The sequence below is a fragment of the Theropithecus gelada genome, chromosome 14 (genome assembly GCF_003255815.1).
Source record: "Theropithecus gelada isolate Dixy chromosome 14, Tgel_1.0, whole genome shotgun sequence".
Lineage (NCBI taxonomy): Eukaryota > Metazoa > Chordata > Mammalia > Primates > Cercopithecidae > Theropithecus > Theropithecus gelada.
In genome coordinates, this window is record NC_037682.1 from 103389698 (window position 1) to 103407642 (window position 17945).

The 17945-nt window shown below is 42.0% G+C and overlaps 1 protein-coding gene across 4 annotated transcripts in view; it reads right to left on the reverse strand.

The window, feature by feature from the left end:
- Positions 1 to 5674: 5674 nt before the first annotated feature.
- The window catches only part of ALG9 (ALG9, alpha-1,2-mannosyltransferase), a 90775-nt gene continuing 78504 nt past the window's right edge, over positions 5675 to 17945 (reverse strand). For 3 of the 4 annotated variants that reach the window (XM_025356354.1, XM_025356353.1, XM_025356352.1), the window contains one exon: positions 5898 to 6142. In XM_025356354.1, the coding sequence (XP_025212139.1) occupies positions 6019 to 6142 (124 nt within the window). In that variant the 3' untranslated portion in view covers positions 5898 to 6018. Of the gene's footprint in view, positions 5713 to 5897; positions 6143 to 17945 lie in introns of those variants that run through there. The other variant, XM_025356351.1, reaches the window with a different exon arrangement.

The window sequence follows — 17945 nt, forward strand, 5'->3', positions numbered from 1 at the left end:
TTTGAGACGGAGTCTTGCTCTGTCACCCAGGCTGGAGTGCAGTGGCCGGATCTCAGCTCACTGCAAGCTCCACCTCCCGGGTTTATGCCATTCTCCTGCCTCAGCCTCCCGAGTAGCTGGGACTACAGGCGCCCGCCACCTCGCCCGGCTTTCTGTATTTTTAGTAGAGACGGGGTTTCACTGTGTTAGCCAGGATGGTCTCGATCTCCTGACCTCGTGATCCGCCCGTCTCGGCCTCCCAAAGTGCTGGGATTACAGGCTTGAGCCACCGCGCCCGGCCAACTTGCCATATTTTCTATGGTTTAATCCATGCCAAGTTGAGAGCAACAGTTTGTACATTAGTCCCAGGTCTCTTTTTGTTTTTCTTTCTTCATTGTCAATAAACACGTACAGTACCAAAATGTTCGGGGAACCATGCTGAGCACCGGAAATACATAGCAGTGTGATGTGGTCTTTGCCCCTCATATGCCAACAATGTCCTTGTGAGACAGGGTTGCATGGTTTATATGTTAAGGTTCTATGCCATTAGTAAGGACACTGGGTAATCAAGAAGGCTCAGAAAAGAATGTAATCAAAGAGTCTGACGTATAGAAAGCCTTCTTAGAAAAAGGAGACTCAGCCCTAAAAGTAAGAGTAACAAACAGGGAGAAAGATGACATTCTAGACAAGGGAAAAGAAATTAAGGTTGTGGACTTCCTCCTGGAATTATACTAATAAAAGCATCGTTTCTTCAAACAATTTGGGAGAAATAAATCAAACCAAGTTAAGGGCATCTGGGGTCCTATGGGAGGAAGAATGATAACCAATGGCACAACACCAGATGGCTGCTAGAAGTTATAGGGTATAAAGCCCATGGCATAGCAAGGACATTAGGAATTAATTTACAAAAAGATACTTATTCCAGCTGGGTGCAGTGGTGCATGCCTGTAGTCCTAGCTACTCAAGAGGTTGAGGCAGGAGGACTGTTTGTTATTCAAGGCCAGCCTGGACAATATGACACATGCCATTTCTAAAATATAAAACAAGAAAAAATTTTAAAACATTATTCCTTCTGACAACCCCAGCAAATGGGGAAATTACCTAAGTGTTAGCTATAACTGGATCAAGATTTCTAAGAAAATTAGACTCTCACAGTCCAGTGGTTCTCATTCCAAAAACTTAAGATGGATCCAGGAACTTCACCTCTTTTAGGTACAATGTTCATATACTGAGTAATTCTTTTTAATTTGTATTCATTTATTTATTTATTTTTTTTGAGACGGCGTCTCGCTCTTGCTGCTCAGGCTGGAGTGGAATGGTGCAATCTTGGCTCACTGTAACCTCCACCTTCCAGGTTCAAGTGATTCTGCTGCCTCAGCCTCCCAAGTAGCTGGGATTACAGGCATGCGCCACTACGCCCGGCTCTTTTGTATTTTTAGTAGAGACATGGTTTCACCACGTTGGTCAGGCTGATCTCGAACTCCTGACCTCAAATGATCCACCTGCCTCGGCCTCCCAAAGTGCTGTGATTACAGGCGTGAGCTACCGCGCCTGGCCCACATATTGAGTAATCCCTACTGTGCGTGGTTTTAACCTAGGTAAAATAAAACTAATCTTCACTGGGTTTCCTGAAGTCTTCTAAAGTTTTTAGAATAAACATTCTGGGATATTTGGCCTGTAGAAGGCAGGTCTCCATACTGAGGAATAGGGCTGGAGTCAGGGAGAAAGAAGGAGTTGAGCTCCTTCAATTTCCACTTTCCAAGAAAGATTTAACAGCACAAAAGAAAACGTCACATTAAGAAAAAGAAAATCAAACTGCTACAATTTATTTAACTTTTTAACAGGAAATATAAGTATGTAATGTAAACACTGACACGTGAAATAAAGTACAAGGATCAGGAAGACAAGCGAATTGGACAATAGTCTTGCTTTAACACTTCACTGCTTCCTGATTTCATTTGCAGCATGAATCACATGGTTATACAGACTGGCAGAAGTAACGGCAACATTCAGATTTACAGATACACCAGAAAGCCTCTGAAATCCAACAATGCCGTATGGAAGTCTGATCTTTCTGCTGCAAAAAAAAATTAAAGCTGGGCACATGTCCATTTATCCATTTACCCAAGGCATTTAATGTAGGAGCATAAGAATGCACTGATTAACACATGAGCTTTAATATGCTTGTGGAGGCCAAGATTAAATTGTGCCTCTTCTCCCTCTTCAGATAAAATAAAATTAACCAAATTAAAAGCAGAGCTGCCTGATACTGGCCAGAAGACTACATAATCACAGTGAATTCTTATTTCAATAAATCCCAGGAAATGCAAAACACAATAAATGATTGCCGTTGGAGCTTTGCCCAAATGGTCACCCTAGACCTCATGCTGCAGAATCGTATCGGGTTTTCAAGGTTCTTTCCTAGAACTCCAAAGTTGGAAAAATGACCTAGATAAATGGTTGGGATAAAGACCCATCATGATTTAAAACAAAGGGCCTATTTCCAAACTTGAATTTGGTAATAAAGAGTATGGGCTGTAATTTTCTGTGATTATCTCAAAAGATTAAAATAACCTGTCTTCTTTCTTATCAGATGATACCTACCAGATAGGAGGTAAATTTTGGTAATAGATGCCTACCGTGCAGACTGGTTCAGTAATGGTACTCAGCATCACAAGATTTGGGGATTCAGATAAGGCTGCTTTAGAGCTAGAAATCACAGAACCATGCATTTGCCAAGTATACCTACTTCCTCACTCACCCCATGATCAAAGGCTATTAAAAGTCATCTGGGCCAGGCGCGGTGGCTCACACCTGTAATCCTAGCACTTCAGGAGGCCGAGACGGGAGGATCATGAGGTCAGGAGTTTGAGACCAGCCTGGCCAACAAGGTAAAACCCCACCTCTACTAAAACTACAAAAATTAGCTGAGCGCGGTGGTGCATGCCTGTAATCCCAGCTACTCGGGAGGCTGAGGCAGGAGGATTGCTTGAACCCGGGAGGCAGAGGTTGCAGCGAGCTGAGGTCACGCCACCGCACTCCAACCTGGGTGACAGAGCAAGACTCTGTCTCGCAAAAAAACAAAAAAAAATTATCTGTAGTCCCACATCCCTCTATACTCCATAATCTATGGAGAAATAAGTATCTTGCATGCTCCCTCCTTATGGCAAGCAGAACAGTCAGTGTAGGCTGAACACTGATTTTCTGAGGGAGAAATGCTACTCTGAGCAGGTGTTTTGAAACTGGTTTTCCCAGGCAAAGCTATCCTTCCTATATTACAAAGTGATGGAGATTTTTTAAAATGTGTTTATAAAATATCACATGGAAACACCTTCACAACAAAAAACATTCATTTCTATATTCCTTACCTATAACATTTGGCACAGTGTCCTGCTATTTATTGTGCTCTCACTAAAGACATACATAGAACAGAGAGATCCAAAATCAGGTTTTAAAAGTGTTAGGAACTGCTATTTCCAAGGAATCCCTGCATCAGTCCTGGCCTTTGTTTGTGCTATATTATAATTAAGGTGTTGTTAAAAAAAAAAAAACAAAACAAGCAAGATGATAAAACAGACCAGCATTATACTACTTTGATTAGAAAAAAGCCATTCATCACAGACGGACCTCCATTCCTGGATTCTTATTTACCTCTGCGAAACATAGAGGGCCTTAGCTACTGTGAAGAACAGCACATTATCACTGTAAGTAAGGCAAATGTTTCACTTATAATTCTCTGTCCTACAGTCAAATCATATGTGCCAGTTTTACACTGGAAAATAGTAATCAAGTATTGAGAATTAAATACTAGAGATCTTTCAAGCAAGGAGGAGCCCAGTCTATCTTCACACACTCCCCAGTTATTGTTCTGTACTGTCTAGACCTATTACCTCTCCAGTGCTTCAACTCTGTTTCTGATATTCCTGCAGAGCAGATCTCAAAGAGGAGCTTTTTAATATTGTAACTAGCCATTTCTTCTGTTATCACTTCTTTTCTTCTCTCTTGGCATCAGTTCCTATTAGAATGCCCTCCTCTTTGAAAATGAAAGATGGGGCTGGGTGCAGTGGCTCATGCCTGTAATCCCAGCACTTTGGGAGGCTAAGGTGGGTGGATCACCTGAGGTCAGGAGTCCAAGACCACCCTGGCCAACATGGTGAAACCCCAAAAATACATAAATTAGCTGGGCGTGATAGCTCATGCCTGTAATCCCAGCTACTCGGGAGGCATAAGAATTGCTTCAACCTGGGAGGCAGAGGTTGCAGTGAGCCGAGATCACGCCACTGCACTCCAGCCTGGGCGACAGAATGAGACTCCACCTCAAAAGAAAAAAGAAAAAGAAAACAAAAAAAAGAAAAGAAAAAAAGAAAAATGAAAGATGGAACTTCTGAAAAATAGATTCATCCTATTTGCAGATATTCAGATCAGTTACCCTTAGGGAAATAAGGCACCTATAATGTGACCCCAGATTGACTACAGGAATAGTACTAATATTTGGATCCTGTGTGGCTGCAAAAGAAGACGACTTCCAAACAAAAGCACTACTTTCCTGCCACAGGTCAGGCTGCATCACACAGCACTGCTGTGCTAGTCTAACATACAGGCAGACTGGAGGCTCCAAAGAACTCAAAGAAATACAGATACAATTCTTCCTTAAAATAGAAAGTTACAGTATCAGTTGGGTCTCTGGTTAACCTCATCAGTCCTTTCGAGTAATGTTTTCATGGTTGAGTGAGGAATATGGAGGAGCAACAGATGAGAGTAAGGAAACCTAGGTTCCAGTCCCAGCTCTATTACTTACTGGCTGTGTGACCTCAGGCAACTATGTTTACCTCCCCTCACTCCCCATCCCAGCCTGTTTCCTTATCTGTAAAATGGGGATAAAAAATCACCTGCCTTGTCTACCACATGTTGTGACTGTGAGGATCAAATGAGATGCTGTGAAAGTGCCTTGTAAACTGAAGTACTGACAGTAAAGGCTTTTAAAGTAATAGTATATACTTATTACATTTTAATTAGGTCCTTATAATTGCCTATTTGACTAGAAGTACCCCATGCAGGATGTGCCTCACGACAGATAGAACTAAAAAATAGGTGCTATAAATATACACTGGTCCTTTTCACTGGGGGTGGTTAAAAAAAAAAAAAGGAAAATTCTTAATTTCCTCAGCAGTGGCCTCAGATTACATTACTTAAAAATGTGATGTCATCCAAGTCTATCAATTGATAAAATTTTCTCCAAATATGTCCTATACAGTTGTAGTTTTGTCTGTTGATATCTTCACACGGAGGAGTCTAGAATTCAAAACATAGCATGCTAAAACTAAACAAAAAAACAATACAACCACATAGTTACAGTGGGTTGTAAAGGAAATGAAAATTAGAGGCATCATTATAATAAAATTAGGTCACAGTTCCTCAAATGGTCGCCTTTTTCCTGAGATAGCTCCAGGACAGGGTCCTAGTTCTGTGAAGTGCTTTAAAGCAGCTTAGTCTTGCTGGAGGTGAAAAGGACATGTGGGCTGGCAACTAGGCTATGTTCATTTTCAGCACGAGGATTTGAACAAGAAGGTCTGCTAGGAGCTGCCAAACAGCTTTGGTGGAGAAGCCCATATGGCCTAAGAGAGGCTTGCTAGTTCTCAGATGCCAGGCCAGAGTGTGGAGAACAGCTTAACACAGCCATCCAGTCCCAGGATTTTCAATTCTTCCTGTAAGTTGGTTCTGCTCTTCTCCGGTCTAGTAAATAATTGAACAGAGGAAAAACAATGAGATATGGAGCAATATATCGATCTGTGCTTTAGGGCCTTTCTCTGCCTAGCTGCAAAAAGTTTACATGCAGAACAGAGACGTGACACAAAAGGAGCAAATGTGATTTTTGACTAGAGTTTGAAATAGACTTTGACTAGCCCAGAGCACCCAGATTCCAGTATTCGTGTCAGAAGACCTTTATTACAAATGTTACAGGCGATGACTTGCAGGGAATCAGGTCACTGGAATCACTAGTTAACAAGACGGTGGTCCTTTGGGGCCACAGGTGTGTTGCTAACCTCCACTCTTCTTCCTGATTTGCTTTGCTTTCCGGGGTTTGAGGATGGTGTAGTTTACATACACCGTATACTGATCTGACAGGAAAGGGACATAGAATGCCCGCAGCAGCTTTGAAGATCTGAAAAACAAGGGTTAAAAAAGAGAATTTTATCACTTGGGAGAATTTACTAATGGTACTAAATGTAATTAAAAGAAATAAACTAAGATCTGTAGTAAGGATTATACTTTATTCAAGTGGCACAGAAAAGCCTATTACTTAGGTACTAGATCATGATAAAAGACTTAATCAAGGCCGAGTACCTTGTCACCTAAATGAAAATTTATTATTGTCCCTAATATGCTACAGTATATCCTTCAGAAGAGCCCTAGGTCTTCATTTTGCATTAGAATGTGCCATAGAAAAATTCCAGGTCAATCAAAGGACTGCTACTGCTGAAATGAATTCTTAACACCAAAATGGTTTCTGCATCTAAGAAACTGTAGAGATGCCAAGTACTCAAATGACCTGGACTCCAGCTCTAAGTTTTCCTGGAGAGGGGAAGAAAACTACATCCTGGGTGCCTGTGCATAGTGTTCCAGTATTGTCTAAGTCAAGGAAAGCATCTACACACAAGTTCATGTTGTGATAACATGTCCCTGGTAAATTATAATATATCTACTTATTACTGAAACATAAGAACTGAAAACCTAAATTTCTCATGAATTTCTGAAGAATGTGAAAAGTGCTTATATTTTAAATATATTATCGGCCGGGCACAGTGGCTCACGCCTGTAATTCCAGCACTTTCAGAGGCCGAGGCAAGCAGATCATTTGAGATCAGGAGGTCGAGACCAGCCTGACCAATATGGTGAAACTCTGTCTCTATTAAATTAATAAATACAAAAAAATTAGCCGGGCATGGTGGCGCATGCCTGTAATCCCAGCTACTTGGGAGGCTGAGGCAGAAGAATTGCTTGAACCCGGGAGGTAGAGGTTGCAGTGAACCGAGGTCACACCACTGCACTCTAGCATAGGCAACAGAGCGAGACTCCATCTCAACAAAAATAAAAAAAATAAATAAATATATGATTTAATCCATTTGATAATTCTATGAGGAAGTGGCATTATTATCCCTATTTTATAAAAGGGAAACTAGGGCTTCAAATTGCACAGGGTTACACAGTAAGTGACAGAGGCCTCATTCAAATCCAGGTTTGACTCCAGAGTCTGCACTCTTTTTTTTTTTTTTTTTTTTTTTGGGGGGGGCTCTCGCTCTGTCGCCCAGGCTGGAGTGCAGTGGCCGGATCTCAGCTCACTGCAAGCTCCGCCTCCCGGGTTCACGCCATTCTCCTGCCTCAGCCTCCCGAGTAGCTGGGACTACAGGCGCCCGCCGCCTCGCCCGGCTAATTTTTTTGCATTTTTAGTAGAGACGGAGTTTCACCGTGTTAGCCAGGATGGTCTCGATCTCCTGACCTCGGGATCCGCCCGCCTCGGCCTCCCAAAGTGCTGGGATTACAGGCGTGAGCCACCGCGCCCGGCCGAGTCTGCACTCTTAACCATTATGGTTTATCATGCATCCCAGGAACAGACTAACAGGATTTGTCATTTCCTAGAAAAAGTTGTAGTGATAGTTTTAAATTCTGTATGGAGTATTACTTCCTGACTCTGATTTCTGAGTCTGAAAATCAAAAGTTGGCCTAGTTACTGCCATCCTGAATGAGGTAGCTGAAGGTGTTCCACTGCCAGTCCTTTTCCAAATTCTAAACTTGTAAATGTCATGTCAACGTGGCATTTGTACTGGCAGCCTACCCTTGGGTTTGGCAGACTCCTACAATGCCTGCACACAATGACACTGTGCTTGGCATGCATGCCTCTTAGAGATTCTTCCCAACTAGGACGCTGGCAGTGCCCTGTGCTCTGTGAGATTCACTTTACTTCAACAGTGAACTCTATCAAGGGCTTTGATAGAGAAAAGAGGTTTGGAGAAGAGACATGAGACAAAGCAGGGCTCCTACAAATAAAATGAACAGAAGGAGGAAGGATCTACCCCAGTCAAGGAGAAGTTAATGGCCAGGCACGGTGGCTCAGGCTTGTAATTCCAATATTTTGAGAGGCTGAGGTGGGAGGATTGCTTGAGCCCAGGAGTTTGAGCCCAGCCTGGGCAACAAAGTGAGACCTGTGTTTACAAAAAAATGTTTAAAAATTAGCCTGGCAGGTTGGCACACACCCGCAGTCCCAGCTATTCTGAAGTCTGAGCTGGTAGTATGGCATGAGCCCATAAGCCCAGGAGGTTGAGGCTGCAGTGAGCTGTGATCATGCCACTGCACTCCAGCCTGAGTGACAGAGTGAGACATTGTCTAAAAAAAAAAAAAAAAAAAAAGAAAGAAAATTTACCCTTTTCATCTACACTGCACAAATAAGGTGAAGGGTAAAGGGTAGAACAGAAAGATGCAAAATAGAGCAAATTCCTACAAGCTTTAGTAAAGAAAGTATAAAACTAACAAGTGTAATTTCCATTTTAGTTGACTCCATAATAAAAGCTTCATTAATATAGTCATTGTATATTTCTGGTCAACTCAGTCCTTGGTATAACCTCAGGGTCCAGTGGACCCAATTTTAGTTTTCAACTTTCTTTTTTTTTTTTTTTCCCCAAGAGACAGGGTCTCACTATTTTGCCCAGACTGGCCTTGAACTCCTGGACTCAAACAATCCTCCTGCCTCGGAATCCCAAAGTGTTGAGATTACAGGTGTGAGCTACCTCACCTGTCCCAGGTTTTTACTTTCTTTTTGTAGCAATTCCTTACTATTTGGGAGGATTGCTAGTTCATAATTTTATTCTTTTTAGAGTCTTCCAAAGAACAAAGATAAATTATACTTATTTTCATTTATTTATTTTGAGACAGGGTCTCGCTCTGTTGCCCAAGCTAGAGTGCGGTAGCATGATCATAGTTCACTGCAGCCTTGACCTCCTGAGCTCAAGCAATCCTCCCGCCTCAGCTTTCTGAGTAGCTGGGCTACAGGTGTGCCTAGCTAATTTTTTATTTTTTGTAGAGATGGGGTTTCATTATGTTATCCAAGCTGGCCTTGAACTCCTGGGCTCGATAAATCCACCTGCCTCAGCCTTCCAAAGTGTTAGGATTACAGATATGAGCCACCATGCCCAGCCTACAAAATAACTTAAAAATAGGCCAGACGCAATGGCTCACACCTATAATCCTAGGACTTTGGGAGGCCAAGGCGGGTGGATCACGAAGTCAGGAGTTCAAGACCAGCCTGGTCAAGATGGTGAAACCCCGTCTCTACTAAAAGTACAAAAATTACAGTGTGCCTATAATCCCAGCTACTCAGGAGGCTGAGGCAGGACAACTGTTTGAACCTGGGGGGTGGAGGCTGCAGTGAGCCGAGATTGTGCCACTGCACTCCAGCTTGGGTGACAGAGCGAGACCCTGTCTCAAAAAAAAAAAAAGGTAAAAATATAGAAGACAAAGAGGGTCCATTGGACTGAGATAGTAAATGGTGATGACTATTTTCTTGGTAGGCTGATAGATCATGTTCAAAAAAATGATCATTTTCTGATAATTTCAGAAAATCTTATTCTGATTCCACTCAGGAGTTGGAAAAAAAAATATTTCCTGATCACTAGGTGTGAATAAAAGAGAGAGAAAAGAATAATAATAATTTAAAAAACTATCTTGGTCTGCACATGGGATATATCATCATCAAAAACACTGACTAGCAGCCGGGCGCAGTGGCTCACTTGAGGTCAGGAGTTCAAGACCAGTCTAGCCAACATGGTGAAACCCTGTCTCTACTAAAAATACAAAAATTAGCCAGGCATGGTGGCGGGTGCCTTTAATCTCAGCTACTTGGGTGGCTGAGGCAGGAGAATTGCTTGAACCTGGGAGATGGAGCTTGTAGTAAACTGAGATTGCGCCACTGCACTCCAGCCTGGGTGATGGGGCAACACTCTGTCTCAAAAACAAAACAAAACAAAACAAAATAAAACACTGACTAGGCAGGTGTTGTGGTATGTTCCTGTAATCCTGGGTACATGAAAGAATTGCTTGGGCCCAGGAGTTCAAGGGCAACCTGGGCAAACACAGCAAAATCACATTTCTGAAAAACAAAAAAAGTTAAAAAATAACTAGCTGGACTGAAATAGAAGAAGGATTACTATGCATTATTGTTGAGTTCAAAAGAGAAGCTAAAACAAGGGTAAAAAATAAAAGAGATTGGGAGAAAATGCAATATATGTACCAGACGATTTGAATCTAGACTATATAAACTGTTTGGGCGATCAGTAAGACAATTCAACAGGAAAAATGACAAAAGATATGATTACAGAAGAGAAATGCAAATGGTTGATAAACATTAAATAATGATCAATCTTACCAGGAATCAGGGAAATGTAAGACTAGACACAATTTTCAATAATCAGGTTTGGAAAAGTTAAAAAGCCTGACAGTCTCAAACACTGATGAGGAATCAAGAAACAGATATTGCCAGTAAAAGTGTAAACCTGCATAGCCACTTAGAAAGGCAGTTTTAGCAGTATCAATTAAAACGAAAATTATGCAGTCCCTATGATATAGCAAAGGACTTTTACTTTGTACTTTACGCTATGTTATTTATTTATTTGCTTGTTTTACAAACAACCTACTTGGTTTTCCATTTGCTATGATTAAAAATTTCAAATATATATAAAAGATAAATTTATTACTTATAATAATGTTTTAAAACCAGTAAACAAATTTTTAAATAAAGGAAACCCTCAATTTTCAAAAACAAAAAGCAACCAAACGAACAAAAAAATCAATGTGCCTACTATATGTAAGCATTTGTGTGCTGGCTCTGAAGACATATAAGTCTCTCTTCTCAAAGGGCTAATAAGCTAATTGGGTAGAACAGATTATGAACGATACATCATCATAACTTAGCATACGGTAAATTCTAAACAACTGACACAGAAGTTCAAAATGATAATGCAAACATTCAGACGGGAGGTCAAATGCTGAGGGCTGGGTAGGTAGGTGTATAAGCAGCATTTAATAAACATGTAGCACATCATTTCATTTTATCCATCCAGTATTCCAAGGTACACTAAGCAGGAAAAGCAACTTGTCTAACCATAACCAAATCTACAGGCATCTCAGGTTAATACTCTGTGCATTCAGCAGCAACTAGAGGTGGGCTGAATAAATCCCAAACTCTTTCTCACTGCCTACAAATCCCTAGGAGATCCAGCCCTTGCCTGATTGTCCCACCTCACCTTGTGCCATCTTCCTCCTGGACCTCTACACTCCGGTCACACCAGCCCCCTTTCAGTTCTTCAAAAATACAAGCTCCTACCTTAGAGCCCTTGCATATGCTGTTGCCTCAGCCAGGGACACTCTTCTACCCTGTTTTTCTCATGACCGAGTTCATCTCATTTTTCATGTCTCAGCTTAAAAGTTACCCCCTTTGGCCGGGCACAGAGGCTCACGCCTGTAATCCCAGCACTTTGGGAGGCCAAGGCGGGTGGATCACTTGAGGTCAGGAGTTCGAGACCAGTCTGGCCAACATGGTGAAACCCCGTCTCTACTAAAATACAAAATCAGCCGGCTGTGGTGGCACCTGCCTGTAATCCCAATTATTTGGGAGGCTGAGGCAGGAGAATCACTTGAACCTGGGAGGTGGATGTTGCAGTGAGCCAAGATTGTGCCACTGCACTCCAGCCTGGGTGACAGGGCGAGACTCTGTCTCAGGGGGAAAAAAAAAAAAAAGTTACCTCCTTTGGGAGGTCTTCCAACAATCCTAGGAAATTCTAGGTTTCCACCTCTCACTTCTTTTCTCTCAGTGCACCTGTGTGTTTCTTCATTATACAGTTCACAATTTGTATTATTTATTTGTTGGTTAACTAGTTTATTATCTACCCTCCCCCACAAAACACACCCAAATTCCAGGGGCCATGGCTGTTTTATCTGCCGACATGTGTCTGGCATATGGTAAATGCTGAAAAACAAATGTTGGATGGAAGGAAGGATGAATGGATGGACTGCTGAAGAGAGTGAGGGAGGGATATCACACAAATGAGATATGAGTTTAATTCAATTTAGTTTAACTACAGATAAATGAGCTCCATGTCAAGCAATGGGTTAAATGCCAGGAACACAATGATGGTTCCTCCTACTCTCAATGAGGAATTCAAAGTCCAAGTGAATTTGTGGTTTGGAATAACTATCTTGCTAAGGACAAACATGGGTCTGACTTAGCTACATCATGAGATCCAAGAAACATCCTGATTTGCCAAGCTCCCTCAGTGTATAATCACAAGAAATTCGGCATCAAATTCTAAATAATGTATTCAGGAAATAAGGAGGCATTTCTAGTTAAACCAGAACACAAAACTACAAAAAAAGGCGAGAATTACATAGGAGGAAAAGCTAAGAAGGATCTATTTAACATCAGAGTGTGGCACTGGAAAAAAATCCTTTAGAAGACAAACCTCCTTTTCTCCTGCAGATTCTGGTTGTGATCTTTAATAGCATTATCTATCTATAACACACAAAGCCACTAACTAATTTTTTTGCAGAAGATGGAATCAGAAAGCAGCCAATATATGCTTAGGCCCATTCTCATCTCTAAGCTGGGATGGGAATATATTGTAATTTCTTTTTTTTCTTTTGAGACAGGATCTCACTCTTTCACCTGGGCTGGAATGTAGTAGTGTGATCCCAGCTCACTGCAGCCTTGACCTCAAGGGTTCAAGTGATCCTCCCACCTTAGCCTCCTGAGTAGTTGGGACTAAGGTGTGTGCCACCATTCCCAGCTTTTTACTTTTTGAAGAGACAGGGTTATACTATGTTGCCCAGACTGGTCTCAAACTCCTGGGCTCAAGCAGTCCTCCCACCTTGGCCTCCCAAAGTGCTAGGATTACAGGTATGAATCACTGCACCTAGCGTGTGTGTGTGTGTGTGTGTGTGTGTGTGTGTGTGTGTATTTAACCAAAAGAACAAGCTGGCTTGAATTCTTCCTTTCTAACATTCCAGCTGCTGTTCTAGATTATTTTGTCATCAAAAGCTTTAATATACTAGGCATAACTGGGGCATTTTGAATTGTTGTATTGTTATTGAAAAAAGGAAACCAAATTGGTAATTTACCTTTATAAAAGGAAAGAGGAGGCTGGGCGCGGTGGCTCACGCCAGTAATCCCAGCACTTTGGAAGGCCGAGGAGGGCGGATCACGAGGTTAGGAGAGTGAGACCATCCTGGCTAACATGGTGAAAACCCGTCTCTACTAAAAATCTAAAAAATTAGCCAGGCATGGTGGTGCCCGCCTGTAGTCCCAGCTACTCGGGAGGCTGAGGCAGGAGAATAGTGTGAACCCAGGAGGCGGAGCTTGCAGTGAGCCGAGATTGAGCCACTGCACTCCAGCCTGGGTGACAGAGCGAAACTCTGGCTCAAAAAAAAAAAAAAGGAAAGAGCAGTTGTGCACTGGAATGACATGTGGTGCACACATTTATACACACGGAAACAGAGATCAGACTGATTCACAGACAAAACTAATACCTATCAAAACTCATACAATAATGTCTGTAATAAAGTGAAATGCCAAAGTACTGCCCTAGGGCAGCACAGGCAGCATGATTTAGGGAGACATAAATATGTGCCTCTATCATGGAAACTGAAATACTTCCCCTGCCAGTGAGAAAGTCACTCAAGTGATTCAAGGATGAAACAGACCTGGACAAAGCAATTGCCTGAAGAGCATAATTAGCTCATGGCTCAGAATGTTTTGTAATTCAATTACCAGCCCTATTTATCAGGGCTGAGCATTCGGCTGTGGAGATTTAAATCTGCTCTTGCTGACGTCAATGAATGACTGGCTGCCAGTCCCTGATGTCACCAGTTCAGCAGGCACAAATGGAAATGCTGGGTCAATTTTTCATTTTAAAAAGAAAACATCCTAGTATCCAGGTTTTCTTTCTCTTTTAAAAGGATCTTGCTCTGTTGTCCAGGCTGGAGTGCAGTGGCATGATCATAGGTCACTGCAGCCTCAACCTCCTGGGTTCAAGTGATCCTCCCTGATCTGTCTCCAGAGTAATGGGGACTACAGGTATGTGCCACCACACCCAGCTAATTTATTATCATTATTATTATTTATAGAGACAGAGTCTCAATATGTTGCCCTGGATGGTCTTAAAGCTTCAAGCAATCCTGTGGCCTTAGCCTCCCAAAATAGTGGGACTGCAGGCATGAGCCACCATGCCTGGCCCAGGTCTTGTCCTGTCTTCTTTCTCCTCTTCTCTCTTCTCCTCTCCTCTCTTTCTTTGTTTCTTCTCTTATCTGTCTGTCTGTCTGTCTGTCTATCTATCCATCCATCCATCCATCCATCCATCCATCCATCCATCCCATCATCCATCCATCCAACCATCCATCCATCCATCCATCCATCCATCCATCCATCCATCCATCCATCCATCCATCCATCCATCCATCCATCCATCCATCCATCCATCCATCCATCCATCCATCCATCCGTCCAAGCATTAATATCCCCTGTAAACCTATAATCTAAGCCCACTGCCAGTTGTCTTTCCAGCTGCAGCTTTTTCAAGTTAGTTTCTTTCTCTCTTGCATTTAGCTCACCTTTCAGTGAGAGATTTTCTACAACCGTTAGTGCAGAACTTGGCTTTTGCAGCTATCTTCAGTTCTGAAGAGAATCTCAGAATTCCTTCAAGACTTAGTGACAGTCAATCTATAGTTCCATATCAAGCAATTTAAGCACGTCTCAAAAAGCTGGTATGCAGCAAAAATGTGATGGTTATGTTTTTAACAGGAAATGTGGTGAGAGACATTATTTTAATGATAACTAATGCAAAGGTGACTTACAACCCTGTTATACAAAAGAGGAGTTCCACGCTGTATGTTATACTCCACCAGTCCCTTGAGGATGGAATTTTATCTAACTGCTCTATCTCTAGTTTTTAGGAAAGTGCCACAGAAAGTCCTCAACAAATAGTCTGTGAATGAATTAATGCCTATGCTGTGACTCTTAAACCAGAGCATCTGGTTTACCTCCCACCCTTCTTACAATATTCATCTTCCACAAGGAAAAGGAAATATCAAAAATAATCTGAAGTTATTTTTTCTGTTCTCTTCCTAAGCAATTCAATCCTAAAGCCATTACACGGGGCACAGCAAAGCAGAAGTCTAGAGTGGGGAGTTGGGGGACGGTGGTGGCTATGGGATGTCAGAGTGCAAGGGAGGCATGGAAGGCATGTGGCAAAGAAAATATACTGCAGAAGGTCCCATAATTGTATAATGGCAATATACCCCGCAGGTGGCCGTTTACACAGAATTTGCTGAATCAGCATTATCCACGTGACCAGTATATTTTACTTTGAGCAGGCATGTTCAGTAGACCCTTGATGTTCAATAAATATTCATGATTTTGACTATCTGGAGCAACCTCCAAAAATCCATTATATGTAATGACTGGGAAGTTTACTGAGGCACAAACCAGAATCATGGCATCGTGAGACTGGCATACAGAGTGAATCATTCCACCGATTTGTGGCCTTGGCCAACATCTGGCATAACATCATAACCTTTTGATCAGTCACCTTTAGCAAATATTCAGAATGAGGAACTGGGGAAAAATGCTATTAGGCAACTGGCTATTTTCTGACCTCAGTCCCATCAAGGTTGCTGGAGAAATGCCCTTCACCAGACTTTTTTCCCCATCTGACAGTTACTTAGATATAAAGGTACTCTATGTTCCATTCATCAGTCCTGTGGAGAAGATGACAACATTCGAGAGAGTTTTTATCCCTGCTCTTCGGACCCTCATTTGGGCTTCTTTTATGTGACAAATAGAAGGATTGGGGGTCACATCAGCAAATGATTCTGGCAAGCTTTACAGAGATGAAATAAACAATGAGTATGCTGTAAAATAACTCAATAATCTTTATTTTACCAAATAAGGGCATCAGAAGCTTCTGAAGAAAACCTTAAACCATCTTTTTTCTATTTACTCTAGTATAAATCCAGTTTTAAGAATGTGAAATACATAATCAATACATATTTTCTAAGACTCTATAATGTACTAGGAGTTGTAGAGAATCAACATGTAATGTGGTTCTAACTCTCAAGGAACTCAGAACAAAGACCTCAGATGATGCTGCCTGCTTAGGCTAAGGCAGCTAAAAGTAGCTGTGGTCCTAAAACAGGTTACATGCTCTTCAAACCTGAGAACTTCTATGGCATGGACTTAGAGAACAGATGGTCTGTAAATGGTTTCTTTCTAGAGAACTCATTTCACAACAATAGAAAGCAGACTCTCTAAGCTTCAGAAAAATGAAAAAAGGTTTATTCGTCTTAAAATGTCAGCAGATTTTAATGATTAAGCAACTGAATAATGGCAAAACACCATGTGTTTTGAAGCCAAATCTGGCCTGGGGTAGCTCTGCCAGATGAAGGGTCTCAAGAAAGCATCCTGGGAGAATAAGAGGAGGAAAAGCCAAAAACTGACAGAGAGTGAAACAGAAAGTATAAGAGAATAAAAGTTGATAAATACCAAAGTATAGAAACTCTGATCTCTTCTTCCTGTTTCTCAGTATTCTTGGCATTGCTGAGGAAGCTAAGGGCACCACCATGATTGACATGCAGGGAAAAAACAAAAACACTTCAATTACTGCTTAGGAGGGAGAACTAATTCTACCCAAAGGATGGAAGCACCATCTGAAGCATGTCAAACTGTTGGCCTGTAACCAAATTCTGCCATGGGGTGGAGTCTCCCCTTCCACCTGGGTAATAAGAAGCTGCAGATGGAAACAGCCTGCTGGACTATTGCGTACACCATATGCCTCTTCTGTAAGAAATCACCTTTAAAAAGAAAAGTTGCAAAGATTATCCAGTTTGGATGGAGAATGGCGTTGCAAGATATGTAGTGGATTTAAAGCATGTCCACACTTCTTTCACACTCCTCCCATCAACAGAGGAAGCCTAATTCTTTTCCCCTTGAGCATGAGTTATTCAACTGGCTTGCTGCCAATGAACAGAACGAGGAGGAAGTGATACTGTGTGACTTCCAAGGCTAGGTCAAAAAAAACTATGCAGATCTTGAGATGCTTACTCTTGGAAGTCAGCCACCATGCTATAAGGAAGCCCAAGCCACATAGAGAAGACACAGATAGGTGTTCTGGCTGACAGCCCCAGCTGAGATCTAGCCAAGAGCCAGCATCCAGACATATGAGTGAGAAAGCCGCTCAGCTGCCTCCAGCCCCAGCCACTATCTGATGGCTAATGCATTAGAGATCCTGAGAAAGAACTGGCTGGTTGAGCCCATCAACTCCCAGAACCATGAGAAGAAACAATAATCAACTATTGCTGTTTTACGCCACTAAGTATGGATGACTGTTACACAGCAATAGCTGGAACAAATGCTTCTGGCTAATTTGCCCTTTATAGTGATCAATCCAATGGTCTTATCTTCCACAGAGAAATAGTTCTGCTTATGCTGGAGCTAAGGGCTGGCTCCCTTCAACCAGATTACTCTCTACAACATAGGACAAAAATGAATGTAAGTGCCATGGACTCTTTAGGCCTCAGAGCTGCTGGGTTCACCTCTTAGAGGCTAAAAGGAGAGCCATGGTCTTAGTAAAGTCCCCAGAACAGCCAAAGTTCAGCGGCCACTGACAATCTTATGCTAGGCACTGAAAGAAGATAATAAGCAGTATATGTTATCAGCACAGTCCCCAACTTGCTGCTGCAGAGGCCTTTTGACTAGAAAAGGCCCCTCTCCTGCCATACCAGCCAAAAGTTTCAACATCTAACTCCTTATTTGTATTTACTCTTCATCTGCAATTGCCTGGCCAACATGGTGAAACCCTGTCTCTACAAAAAACACAGAATTCAGGCGTGGTAGTCCGTGCCTGTAGTCCCACCTATTCGGGAGGCTG